Here is a 13631-nt window from a genome sequence, read left to right on the forward strand (position 1 = left end):
TCAAGGCTCAAACAAGGGACTAAACACGTTTTGCAATTATGCCACATCAATGTGGAACGCCCTACCCAAAGCTGTAAAGGAATGTGAATCACTACCCACTTTCAAAACCAGTCTCAAAGAACACCTACGGGAGGCTGCAATTCGAAACTGGCCCCTGTAAATGTCCTAACCCAACCCCCTCCAATTTACAGTAAATGACCAAGTATGGTTTTGTCAATATTCCAATGTACAGTTTTGCTTGTACAGTTGTACAGTGTGTGTACGGTTTGTGCGCCTGCGCAGTAGAATCAGGAAGTGTCGGGGGCAGCGTGAGCCTCCCACGCGTTACTCCTCGCCACTGAGAGATTGAGCTGCGCAGGTGAAAAGATGCGACTGCTGTTACCTCAAGTACCGGAGGGGACTTGTGCTATGTATGACTTAGTCCACATTGCAGCCGGCTTGTGGGAGGCAAGAAACAGCGTCCGTGACAGGGGAGGGTTGAATTGGATGATACGAAATTGGGATGGGAGAAAATATAGAAAATGGGAGAAAAAGTGGAAAAAAAAAACAATTGTATGTATTGAGCTGTACTGTATTGTACCCATTCTGCAATCTGTTAATAAAGTTTCAATCAATCAAACTGCCCACATCAACCATTATAGAGACCAGAGACCGTATTGTAACCCGACACTTCCTCAAACTGGGTTTGACAGGCAGAGAACGAGGGAGAGAGAGAGAGAGATGGAGAGAGAGAGGGATGGAGAGAGAGAGGGACGGCAGGAGGGACTGCAGAAGTGTGTGTAAATGTGTGTGCGCCATCTCTCTCCCTCGTCAGGGACACACACAAACTTGACTGCGTGTGTGTCGGGGACGTAGGCATAGTGTAACCCGACACTTCCTCAAACAGGGTTTGACAGGCAGAGAACGAGGGAGGGAGAGAGAGAGGGAGAGAGAGATAGAGAGAGAGGGACGTCGGGAGGGACTGCAGAAGTGTGTGTAAATGTGTGTGCGCCATCTCTCCCTCGTCGGGGACACGCACATCCACAAACTTGACTGTGTGCGTGTCGGGGACGCATCTCTCCTCTCTCTCTCTCTCTCGCTCTCGCTCTCTCTCTCTCTCTCTCTCTCTCTTGCTTGCTCGTTCTCTCCCTCGTATGTATCACGCTGTGTGGGTGACTGTCACTGAAAGCGCTTATGGGCGGAGCCCATCCAATAACAGGCTGGAAAATGATGCTTTTGAGTACTCCATTAGAAATATAAAACAATGAGCTTTTTTTAAATAAACCTTACAGATGTCTTCCATAGACTCACAGGAATTCTGTAAAGTTGCCCAAATAGTGCAAGGAATAGCAATGCATGTCCCCTTTAAGTCGAATTCTGCCTTTGTCTCTACATATAACTATTTATATAATTGTTTGCTTTATAGACGAAGGTTGCAACATAATTATGTAATGTAATGTTGTTGGCTGTGTAACGGAGAGCAGCCGCCCAGGCAGCACAGCTCTCGACTCATTAATAATTAAATGAATTAATCCAATCCAATCGACTTTATTTAAGGAGCACATTTAAAAACAACAAAGTTGAACAAAGAACAAAGTGCTGTACAAGTCCCACAACATAAAATTTTTTTTTTATTTTTTTTATCTCGAAGCTTCGAATTAAAATCCTGCAGCTCAAACAGGCGCAGCACAGTGTGTATCGCTCGCCGTAGCTATGACGTGCATTATGTAGGACAAAGGAAATCCATAGGCTGAACATTATCCATAGGCTGAGAATTTTACATATATTATTTTACATTTCAAAAGTATTTCTTTTACCAGTTTAATGTATTTTAAAATATATTTTAATTGTTTTTAATTATAGGCATATTACACATTCTGTGAAATCAATACATTCTGGACTGGTAATCATCTCGCGATCCAAATTACATCTAAGAATGTTGCTAGGTATTAGTGAGTTTTTCCTTACCTTCGCGTGGGGTATGTCTGGGAGTGTTGCATTTATTTAATTTTTTGCATTTATTTAATATTTTTTGGACCTTATCGTGTTCTTGTTTTGTTCTTGACTTAGGCAAAGTAAAATATATTGTTGGTTTCCTGTTGGTTGTCAGTTTGGCCATGGGTAGGTAGGGAATTTATTTTATTTAATTTTTTTATTTTATTCTTTCCCACGGCGACTATGGATAGGGAATTTCTTTATTTAATTAAAATGTTCACAACAACATGGATGCATGTACTCTGCCAGCATGTTTAATATCCATAATACTAAATGTTTGACTAAGATTTCTATGAAACTTTATTCTTAAAAAAAATAAATAAAAAAATCTGATTTTTTTTTTTTATATATATAATTTTTATATTTAAAAAAAAAAAACTCATAAAATATATTGGGTCGCACCTAAATCGGCAGGGTCGGTCGGCAACCGGAAACCAACTATTAATTTTGTTAGGCCCTATTGTGATGTTTCTTCTTGACTTGTTTAAAGAAGAAGTGTACGGCCCATGGGGACATTAACGTGTGTTGTCGGGCCTTACAAATACATTTGATTTGATTTGATTTGATTTTAAAGCCCAATTGATCATTGTAAGTTTTTCGGGTTGCTATCTCATAGCTAGTTTTTTGGCTGCTGTAACTCCCGCAATTTTTTCTTCTTTTGTGTTGTATGGGAGCCGGCAGCTGGGAGATATCACTCAGGAGTAGTGTTGTTGCGGATAGTGGAATTGTCAGGTCACATAAATCCGAAAGCTTAGTGGTTATGGTTTTCCAAAATCGAGCAACCGGTAGACATTCCCAAAACATGTGCATATAAGTGCCAGTGGCCCCCAGAGCGCACAGGGTGCACCGGGAGTCAGCCACCAAACCCATCATACACAGTTTCATAGGGGTGAGATATGTTCTATGAATATAATTAACAAGTGTACTTGTTGGTGATTGGGATTACGGGAGGCCAGTGTAATATTAGTCCAGACATCCCAATCAAACTCAGGGTCCAGTTCTGGAATGTCCTCTCGCCAAATTATATCTAATATATATCTTGTATATGTGGACCTGAGTAAGAGTATAGAAATTAGGGCTGGGCGATAAAACGATAACGATAATTATCGTGATATATTTTAATAATTGATAATAAAAATAATTTCTCTTTTTATTTTTATAATTTTTTGTATTGTGACCAGAGACAGTGGACAGACTTGTCTTTCTTGCCTGCAACTTAAAGTAATGGCATTGCTTGTCCAAATGACAATACTGACCAAATTGAGATTTATTTTTCTCGTCCATTTATTTTGTTTGCTTTCTAATTTAAAATACAGTTTGAAACCGTCTGTACACAGTAGGCTATGTGTGCTAGCAGAGCTAGTCTCGAGTCACGAGTCATGGTGCATGTGTGCAGTGGTTTGTCCACCAGCAGAGCCAGAACTGTTCAACTCCCCTGGAGCCACAGCCACTTTTTTTGGTACTTTCGCTTTCAAACCAGCTGCAGCCTGAGAACTGGAGTGTGAGGGGCTGTAACACTAAAGATGGCGGCAACAACAAATAATTGCTGCAAAATAAACATACATTTGTTGTTTAAATAATAATAATAAAAAAAAATGTAATACTAATAAAAATATCTATAATTATTGATATAGAACGATATGACACTTTTTATTGTGATATATATCGTGATACAATTTTTGGCCATATCGCCCAGCCCTAATAGAAATCTGAAACGAAGACCCTTGAGGTTGTTCTGTCTCCGATGAGTTAAAAAAAACGGTGTCGATGTAGTGGCTGACCCCACGGGACCCCATATGCCCTGAGCGCTAGGGGTGGGAATCACTAGTTTCATCACGATACGATACGATATCGATTCTTTGGACAACGATACGATATTTGCCGATATCACAAAGTGCCATGATACGATATGATTCGATTCAGGTGCCTGCAATCGATACGAGATGATATCCTATGCCCATTTAACACAATCAGTAACATTTATATCGACTCAAAAAAGGAAATGAAAATATCATTTGATATCAATCTTTTGAGCTTTTCCAGATATTTAAATGAAATTATCTATTGTTTTAATACAAATAGACCTCCTGTTCACTGTAAAGTGCCACGTTTTGATATATTGAGCTTCAAAATGTTCACATCCTATTAAAGAAACTTGAAATAACTTAAGTTCCTGTCATGTACGCAGATCTGATAACAACAACTGGAGGACGGCACATGAGCAGAAGCAGCCCCTCTCAGTAAATATGTTCAAAATCAAGGTCCCAGGTGTAGGTGAAAAAAAGACACAACACAAGACTTTTCCAAATAGTAAATTATATATTTAAATGGAGGTAGGGGTTTAAACCTCCTCCATGGTGCACAGGGGAAAAGGTAGGGGAGGACAAACAAGACATACATGTAAGGCAACTCAAACAAACACTTAGTAGGTACGATACTACCTTGGGCCCATCCCAGGCCACCACAGCTGTGGAGTCTAACCCACACTCCATGTGATAAAAATGGCACCGTGCCACACAGTGTTGTTTCTAGGCCATAGACAGGCGAGACAGAAGCCTCCCCACTCCACCATAAGGCAAGTGACTTCCAGCAATGAGACTCCTGTGTGTGTGTCATCTTTCCGCTTATATTCACTCATCCCACTAACTGCCCACAGGTGTAATCAAGCAGGTGCAATCAGCTCAGTCAGGAGGATGAGTGGTCTCTGGGAAGAAGAGAAGAGGCAGCATTAAAAGATGACACATCACACCACCAAGAACAACATAACCCAACTCATGATACTAATCTGATGTTCACATGGTCTCCTAATACAGTAACAATGATAATGACCAACCCACGTACGTCACAGTTCCATTTTTTGGAACACAACCTAAACCCCGCCCCCCCTACCTCTCTCCCAAACCGTTCCTACAACAATTGTTTTATGTTGCATGATCATGTATACATTTATTATGTATTATATTTTTTATGTTTAAATATCAACATTATGTGGCCGCTCCTCTGACCTCATCTGGTCTGGGATGCGAACGCGCACACACAGACAGAGAAAGGGAGAATAGTTATAGCAGACTTCATGATTTTTGAATATTTCAGCAAATGAAGTTAAATGTTTATTATCAACTATCCAGTTTATTTTTATAGCGTAACGTTTTGCTACTTAAAGGGGCTATGTATTGCTATTCCTAGCACTATTTGGGCAACTTTACACAATTCCTGTTGGTCTATTGAAGACATTTGTAAGGTTTTTTTCAAAAAAATGCATTGTTTTATATTTCTAATCAAGTACTCAAAACCATCATTTTTCAGCCTCAAGAAATCAGGCTGTTATGGCCTGGCTCCGCCCATAAGCACTTTGAGTGACAGTGCCACACAGTCTGCACTGGTAGAGGGAGGGAGGGAGGGGGGGAAGAGAGAGAGAGAGCGAGAGAGGGAGGGGGTGGGAGAGAGAGAGAGGGAGAGAGAGAGAGAGAGAGAGAGAGAGAAAAAAAAGACAGTCCGCCGGCAGCTTGTGGTTTTTTTTTTTCTTTCTTTCAATCTCCCGTTAGCGTGTGTGTGGCGCGCTGCAGGTCCCCCCCCCCCCCCCCCCAAGTGCTCTCTATCTCTCTCCCTCTCTTCCTTTCTCTCCCTCTCGAGTATGAGGAAATGGTTTTTTTTTCTTTTCTTTCAATCTCCCGTTTGCGTGTGTGTGGCGCGCTGCAGGTCCCCCCCCCCCCCAAGTGCTCTCTATCTCTCTCCCTCTCTCTTCCTTTCTCTCCCTCTCGAGTATGAGGAAATGGTTTCGCTGTGTACAGTCAGTCTAGGTAGAATGGGGGCGGGCATTACCTCCAACCACAGAGCCAATCGCATCACTGTGCGCTACCCAGCGGCCATATGACGCGTATTGGCCGTTCAAAAAAAATATGACCTGATTTACTAGACGACGAAAGGGGCTGGGCTGAATCTGAGCAATCCGCCAATATGGTATTTAGACCCTAAAACACATTGATACGAACTCCTATTACTATAATACAATGCTAGAGACTGAAAAATGACATTTATAATACATAGCCCCTTTAAAATCATTGTTTTTTTATCGCTTCATTTCCGTTTGAGAGCATTTTGAAAAGCACCCGTTTTGAGGTAAAAAACAGTCCATTCTGGGCCATTCTATGATAATCGTCTTTTACTGGAATATTCCAGAACGTTGATATTTGTCTGCCTATTTATGAATCGTTTTCAAATAAACGCTAGATGATCAATATTATACGTGCACGCCCATTCGAGCCGCGCACGGATAATCGCCGTGTTCATTTCCTCTTGGATTTTTACAGTGAAACCAATAGAGGACATTTCACAAAACAGCTTATATCTTCATCAAAATTAGTCTGATTATCCTAACACTGATAACATAGATTCAAGTGTATAGATCCAACGTGATCAGGGAGCGAAATTAACTTTTTGACTCACCAGCCAGTGGCGGGTAGATGGGAAGAGTCTACCCGCCAAGCATATTTCTTACCTGCCAAAAAATGTGATTAAAAAAAAATATATATATATTTTATATAAAAAAAAAATTAAATAAAATATATATTATATAATCATACTTGTAGTTGTATTATCTGCGAGACATCGCCACCACGCAATAAGTCAAAATGCTTGCTATCTGCAAACAGCTCCACTGTCTGTGTGTATACTTGAGTAGCCTCCAGCTCCAGCAAGGATTCTCCGGCCCTGCAGCTAGACCCTATATTCAGCTAGACCCTACATTCAGCATGCAAGGATTCTCCGGCGATGCAGCTGGACCCTATTTATAACGTTACCGTTCTTTTGTCAAATCACATTCAACATGCCCTCAGCTAGAATACGCATTCAATCAATGTTATAAGACATTGATATCAGGAGCTATCTGTAGCTACTGCTAGCCCGGTAGATAACGTTAAGACAATTTAGTTTACTGGGACAGATGGATCATCTAACGTGAGCTAGCTAAGCTAGCTAACGAGGGAACGGAGGTATTATGCACTCGAGTAGACTATTGCTGGAGCATTTGTTGATATCAGCAGCTATCAGTAGCTAGCCAGCTAGATACCGTTAGACAATGCCTCGTCATGTATTAAACTAAAAGTGAATAGTTGACTGGGTCATTGTTTAAACAGTAACGTTAGCTCGTGGAGGTCCGATATAGACTAGAGCAGACGGAAGTAAACAAGCCAAATGGGAGCTTCCGATTGGTCATTTGCTTTTTTTCTCATGAAACCAGTCACGTCACTCTACTGTGATTGGACCGTTGACTTGAGTGCAATGTGGGACTTGTAGTTTTTTAACGATCTCGCGGCGGAGAAAAAAAAGACGAGCGGCTATAATCTGTACTCGCACAAGAGTATCGTTATGAACTACACGTCTACACGCCACACGGCGGGCAGCCCTCTAAGTGTCATGCGCCAAAAGTAAAAACAGACCGCCCCTGGCGGGCGGCGGGCTTTAGTTTCGGTCCCTGAACGTGATACAGTAGAACACATGATTCCGCGGGGCTCAGAGGCTCCAGAATGAACTCTGATAACCCCGGCTGCATCAGTGGACTGGAAAATGTCGAGTACAGGATTTTTTCCCTCATCCATTTTCATTGAGTCCATTCCAAAATCCCTTATGTCATCTGGGAGACGATAGGGGGCGCTTTTTTCCACATCTGATCGCCGGCGGCGCTCGGGTAGACTAGGGTAGGCTCGCGTGATGCAATATGATTTCAGATCGCTAAAAAAAAAAAAAAAAAAAAAAGATCAGAGAAATCTCGTGAGTGGCTTTCAACGAGATATTAATAAATCCGAGAAAACTCGTGAGTGGCACTGAAAGTGTTAAGGGGTAGACGAGCAGATTTGGGCCAATTGATTTTTAAGCCTGATGGTACACCAAATTCGTCAATTATCCTAAATAAGTTTGTGACCGATTTGGAGGGGTCCTGCATAAAAATCAGTAAATCATCCACATAAAGAGCAATTTTGTGAGGGGTATCTTGTGGGGCGACAATTTCTTCTGTTTGTCTTATACATTTTGCTAATGGTTCTAGGGAAAGTGCAAAAAGCCTGGGACTCAAAGGACAACCCTGTCTAGAAGACCTTGAGACTGAGAAGAGAGGGGAGCAGATCTCGCCGGTCATTATCATTGCTGATGGAGTGGCGTAGAGTACTTTAATCATATGAATAAACTCCTTTTTCAGTCCCATAGCCTCCAGTACCGCCCATAGGTTTGACCACTCCAGTCTATCGAAGGCCTTTCTATTTTCATTCGTTTTTAACCTCACCAACACGTGTTCCTCATAGAAGTACTAGATTACTGTGTTGGGAAGATGACCGTGACATTATCTCCGTCGGCTAATCGTATTTGCTGGGCAGAGACTATCCTCGGAGACAGATCTCTACCTCATTTTTGGCATTTCATGTATGAAGCACAATCTCAAAACAAAACTTGAAACTTGGACAGGACACACATCCAACTGGTTACAGGCTGAATGATAGGAGAGCATGGAAGTCTGATGAACTGTCTCTAGAATATTGTGATAATTCCACCAGTCAGTTTGGTGAAACCCTTTGTCTCACACAACTCCCTTCTTGCAGATACGTGGTGCTGAGCATGCTGGGATAAGACTGATGCGTCATGGATCCTGAGGAGGTGGAGCTGCAGAATGACTACCGTTACCGTAGTTACGCTGCTGTCATCGAGAAGGCGCTGCGGAACTTTGAGTCCTCCAGCGAGTGGGCCGACCTCATATCCTCTCTGGGGAAGCTGAACAAGGTGCAGTGCTTCCTGACAGCTGACCTTTCTGTCTGAAACTGAAAAAGAGGAACTTACTAAAAACAAAATACACCTATTTACAAAAATAGGGACATTTTCTGACTTGGGACAATCATTTACCTATCTCAAGCCCAGCCCTCTTTTCTTGATCCTCCAATCACAGCCATTGCTTTCCTCTGACAAGTCCATTGAACCCTTGCACTGAAGAACCATATAACTCTTGTTTTGAAATAGCTTAGACTGCCCATTCGATCCAAATCACAATGTGATATGTCACAAGAGTACTCAACCTCTACAGTCTTTAACTATGAATGAATGAACTCAACACTCTAACTTACCACCTGGGGCATTATATAATGCGTTATATTTTGGGGCGATCGTGGCTCGGGAGGTAGAGCAGTCGTCTGGTAGTCCAGAGGTTCTGGACTACAGCTCAGTTCTGTGATCTGAAGGTGATTCACTGCAGAGTTACAGTTCTGTGGTCTGAAGGTGATTCACTGCAGATCTACAGTTCTGTGATCTGAAGGTGATTCACTGCAGAGTTACAGTTTTGTGGTCTGAAGGTGATTCACTGCAGACTTACAGCTCACTTCTGTGTATTTATGAGGAAGCAGCAGTTCCTCTGCATATTCAGCTCCTCCCTGGGAGTCTGTTGACTCTCGTTCTCTGTGTGCGATGATGATGTGTTATTGAACCGTTGGTCTGGTGCTCGGGCTGTATGTCTTCTCAGAGCCCCGGGGTCATCTCGGGGTCATCTGGCCACAGGGGACTTTATGTCCAACTGTGTCACTTCTTTGTTTGGCTCATAAAAGTTTTTTTCAGATTCCGATTCCTTTATTGTCACTTATTTCAGTACTTTACAGCAAGAACAGTATAATTCTATTTATTGTGGTCCCTCGACCATAGCAGCCTCTATCTTAACCCATTCAGTGCCAACCACGAGATTAGTCGGGTTAACTCGCCATGCGTTGAGTGCCAAGACCCGAGAAAACTCTGGTTTTAATCGTTATTTCTTTTATTAGCAATATCCATTCATTTTTCATCCATCCAGCCTGACGTTATCATTGGGAATGGGTCTGAGCTCAAAAAGGGCAAATACCGCCGCCTATCGTCTCCCGGATGGTATTGCACGACATTGGATTGGATTGGGTGGGACTGTGCATCAGAAAAAAATTCCGGTCCCGGGGTTTCTCTTCTCGGGCAAGCAGTATCGTGTTATCACATTCACTGGCGAGGCTCGGATCAGCGTCGATTATGTATTTTGGTGCTATAACGTTGGATCAATAAACGCGATCAATATTTGGAATGGCGATCAGGAATTGGATTAATCTTTTTGCAGAACATCTGATGTGAGGTAAGGACTCTATTTTACCAGTCTTGGGTTAATCAGATTTTTTTTCTCCGCCATCGCAGCGTGTGTGTGTGCGTTTGCGTAACGTTAGCGCTGACCACGACATGGATAATCGATTTTTCAGCCTGCTCTAGCGTGCATAAGTACACATATACTATCGATAATCTAGCATTAATTTGAAAACTATTCATAAATCAGCCGAAAAATTACAACGTGTTTTGGGTATTCCAGTAAAGGGCGATTATCGTGGAATTTCTCTGGAATTACTAGACATCTCCAAAACGATAGGCCTACTCGTATTCAAAACGGTATAAAACGGAAATGTACTAATGAAAAAACAATCCGTTTCGTACATGTTGACTGCAAGCAAGTCATTGATAAGCGACGGGTGTTTTAGACCCATAGCCATAATTTAAGATATAGTTTAAGCGTGCGCAAATTTCCACGTCCACCCATTGACTTCCTTATTGGCACGCTAGCCCTAATATGGTCAAAGGGGCGTGGCTCTGAATGAGTTAATAATAAGATAGATTCTTAATAATAAAATAAGATAAAAATACAATAAATTTAGCATAGAATAAAATAAGATGACTAAAATAAAGATTACTATATACAGTTCTAAAAGTGTGCAGTGCAGATCAGGATGTAGATATTATACTATATACATTTTAAATAATAAAGATGGTGTACAGTACCAAAAAAAAGGTATGTGTGTAATGAGGAGTTATTTAAGCATTACATCACGAGACAGAGTGGGTTATAGAGATCACGCCTATGGGTGGTTGTTAGGCCCGAGGCGCAGCCGAGGGTCGTTAGACCCCCATAGGCGTGATCTAATTTCTATAACACACTCTGTCGTGTGATGTAATGCTTTTATACAATGGCCGAATTCATCCAACCTTATTGCTATACAATAAACACACATTAATTGAAGATTTATTGACAACCATCCGCAGAAAAAGTAGTTCCACATTTTTTTTTTTTTTTAAAGTTGCCTCCATGTGGAAGCAGCTCGGAGGTGCTCTGTTTCAAGCCAAGAATGCAGTGAGCGTGGGTTATTGGTTTGATTGATTGATTGATTGATTGCAAATTTGATTAATGTCCGCCTTGTTTCGAACTGGTTAAGAACTGTTAAGAACTTCATTCTTAGATGCTTCTATAGAAAGTAGGTAAAAAAAAAAAATTCTTTGCCCCATAGGAGGCAATTTTTTTTGAACTTACTTTCTATAGAAGCAGCTGGGAGGTGCGCTGTTTTAAGTGAGCGTGGGTTATTGAATTGATTGATTGATTGATTGAACATTTTATTAATGTCCGCCTTGTTTCAAACTGGTTAGGCTTAGGCCCTCTTTCGAAGTCGCCCTCTTTCGAAGTTGGTTATGCTTAGAGTTTGGAATCAGGGCTGGGGGTCTATCGCCCTGCTCTAAAGATAAACTCTAAGCCGACAGCCGGAGTCGAACCCAGTGTCTCTTGCGTTGGTGACGAGCGCAATGTCCGCTGCGCCACCCAGCTGCCATTGGACATTAATAAAATGTTCAATCAATCAATCAATTAAATAACCCACGCTCACTTAAAATGGCGCACCTCCCAGCTGCTTCTATAGAAAGTAGGTTAAAAAATAGTTTTGCCTCCTATAGGGCAAAGAAATATATATATATATTTTTTAAACCTACTTAATAGAAGCATTTAAGAATGAAGTTCTTAACAGTTCTTAACCAGTTCGAAACAAGGTGGACATTAATCAAATGTTCAATCAATCAATTTAATAACCCACGCTCACTTACAGTACAACAGCGCACCTCCGCGTGAGCGTGTGTTATTTGTTTGATTGCTTGAAATGTTTATTAACAGTGATTTAGTCCTTATGACGCTTTCAACATATCCATTCGTAAAGATTATTGTCCGCCATCTTGCTTTCATTTCTAAAACCACGAACGGCGGAGTGATTGTAATTCGGTTGTGGGCGGGTTCTGGGACCACGAGCGTGGGTTATAAGAAATAACCATGTGTAACTTGACTGTTTCAGCCAATCAGAATCGAGAAATTTGCATGCCATTGTAATACGTTTGCTTTGGTCATTATTAGGGATGTCCGATATTATCGGCCTACTCATATTATCGGCCGATATTGGCATTAAAATGTGATATCGGAAAATATCTGTATCGGTATAAATTTTTTTTTTTATCTTTTTTACATTTCTATAACCTTTATTTACCCAGGAAAAGCAAGTAAGAACAAATTCTGATTTAATTTATTGTCAAAAGTATGCATAATGTTGTGTTAATTCCACAACAAGAGATATGTAATGTTAATTACCTGAAATTATTCAGTTTGGGGGGGGAGGGGGGGGGGGGGGGGGGGGCGGAAACCCTGCATACCGGTATCGGTTGAAATCGGTATCGGAAATTAAGAGTTGGACAATATCGCTATATCGGTATCGGTAAAAAAGCCAATATCAAGCATCCCTAGTCATTATGAGAGATGCTGTGTGTGAAGAGGTCATGTGTGAAGAATAATGGAGAGATAAGACAATGAGATAATTTTAGGATAATGACATTTCAATCGTCTTCATCCATTAATCTTTATAAGGTAAACAGAACATGTTTGTGTAACAGACCCACACAAAAATTACATCATCATTATGTTAATACTGTAAAAGATATTACAGAGATGATAAGAGAGATGTCTCTTTTCCTGCCTAACTCTTCCCTCTCTCTTTCTCTCTCTTTCTTTCTTTCTCTCTCTCTCTCTCTCTCTCTCTCTATCTCTTCCTGCCTGTTTATCTCTCTCTCTCTTCCTGCCTCTCTCTCTCTCTCTCTCTCTCTCTCTCTCTCTCTCTATATATATATATATATATATATATATATATATATATATATATATATATATATATAATATACTCTCTCTTCCTGCCTATTTGTCTCTCTCTCTCTATATATATACTCTCTCTTCCTGCCTGTTTATCTTCCTCTTCCTCTCTCTCTCTCTATCACTGATTCTTGAGAGTCGGGACAAAACACTTTAATATTATATTTTGAGAATGCACACTATATTGATTAGAGTTGTATATTCATGTGTAGAGAAAGGTCTGAGCTATTTAACCATGTAAAGGTGCAGGCTCTACATAGAAAAACATTTTCAACTAATTCACATGTTTCCCTTTTAAACTTTTAAACCGTCAGACACACAAAAAAGTATATAATCCTAATTATTCCAGTCCAACAAGAATCTAAAGTTCTGAAGTATGTTGTAATAGTGTTTAGTTACTCTGGTATGCAATCAAATATAATATATAAACCTCAGGTGTAATTTCACACTATTCTGAAAACCCAGATTTAGAAATTTTGTATTTTCAAACTTTGTTTTAAATTTTGATATGATAAAAAAAAGATCATTAAGTAAATAAGACAAGAGGATGAAGATCTGATGCTCCTTTATTACTTAAACAACATAAACTGAAGAAGGAATTTGTATTTTCCCCAAAATTAACAAAAACAAACATCTGACGGTGTTGACAAAGATCTGACGGTGTTGACGAGAA

General features: G+C 40.7%; 1 protein-coding gene across 1 annotated transcript in view; it reads left to right on the forward strand.

Moving 5' to 3' along the window:
- dop1b (DOP1 leucine zipper like protein B) overlaps positions 1-13631 on the forward strand; it is a 272141-nt gene that overhangs the window by 22084 nt on the left and 236426 nt on the right. The window contains exon 2 of the mRNA XM_084320857.1: positions 8565-8742. Within this exon, the coding sequence (XP_084176983.1) occupies positions 8605-8742 (138 nt within the window). The 5' untranslated portion in view covers positions 8565-8604. The remainder of the gene's footprint in view (positions 1-8564; positions 8743-13631) is intronic.

The sequence above is a fragment of the Notolepis coatsorum genome (genome assembly GCF_963971535.1).
Source record: "Notolepis coatsorum genome assembly, chromosome: 8".
Classification (NCBI taxonomy): Eukaryota; Metazoa; Chordata; class Actinopteri; order Aulopiformes; family Paralepididae; genus Notolepis; species Notolepis coatsorum.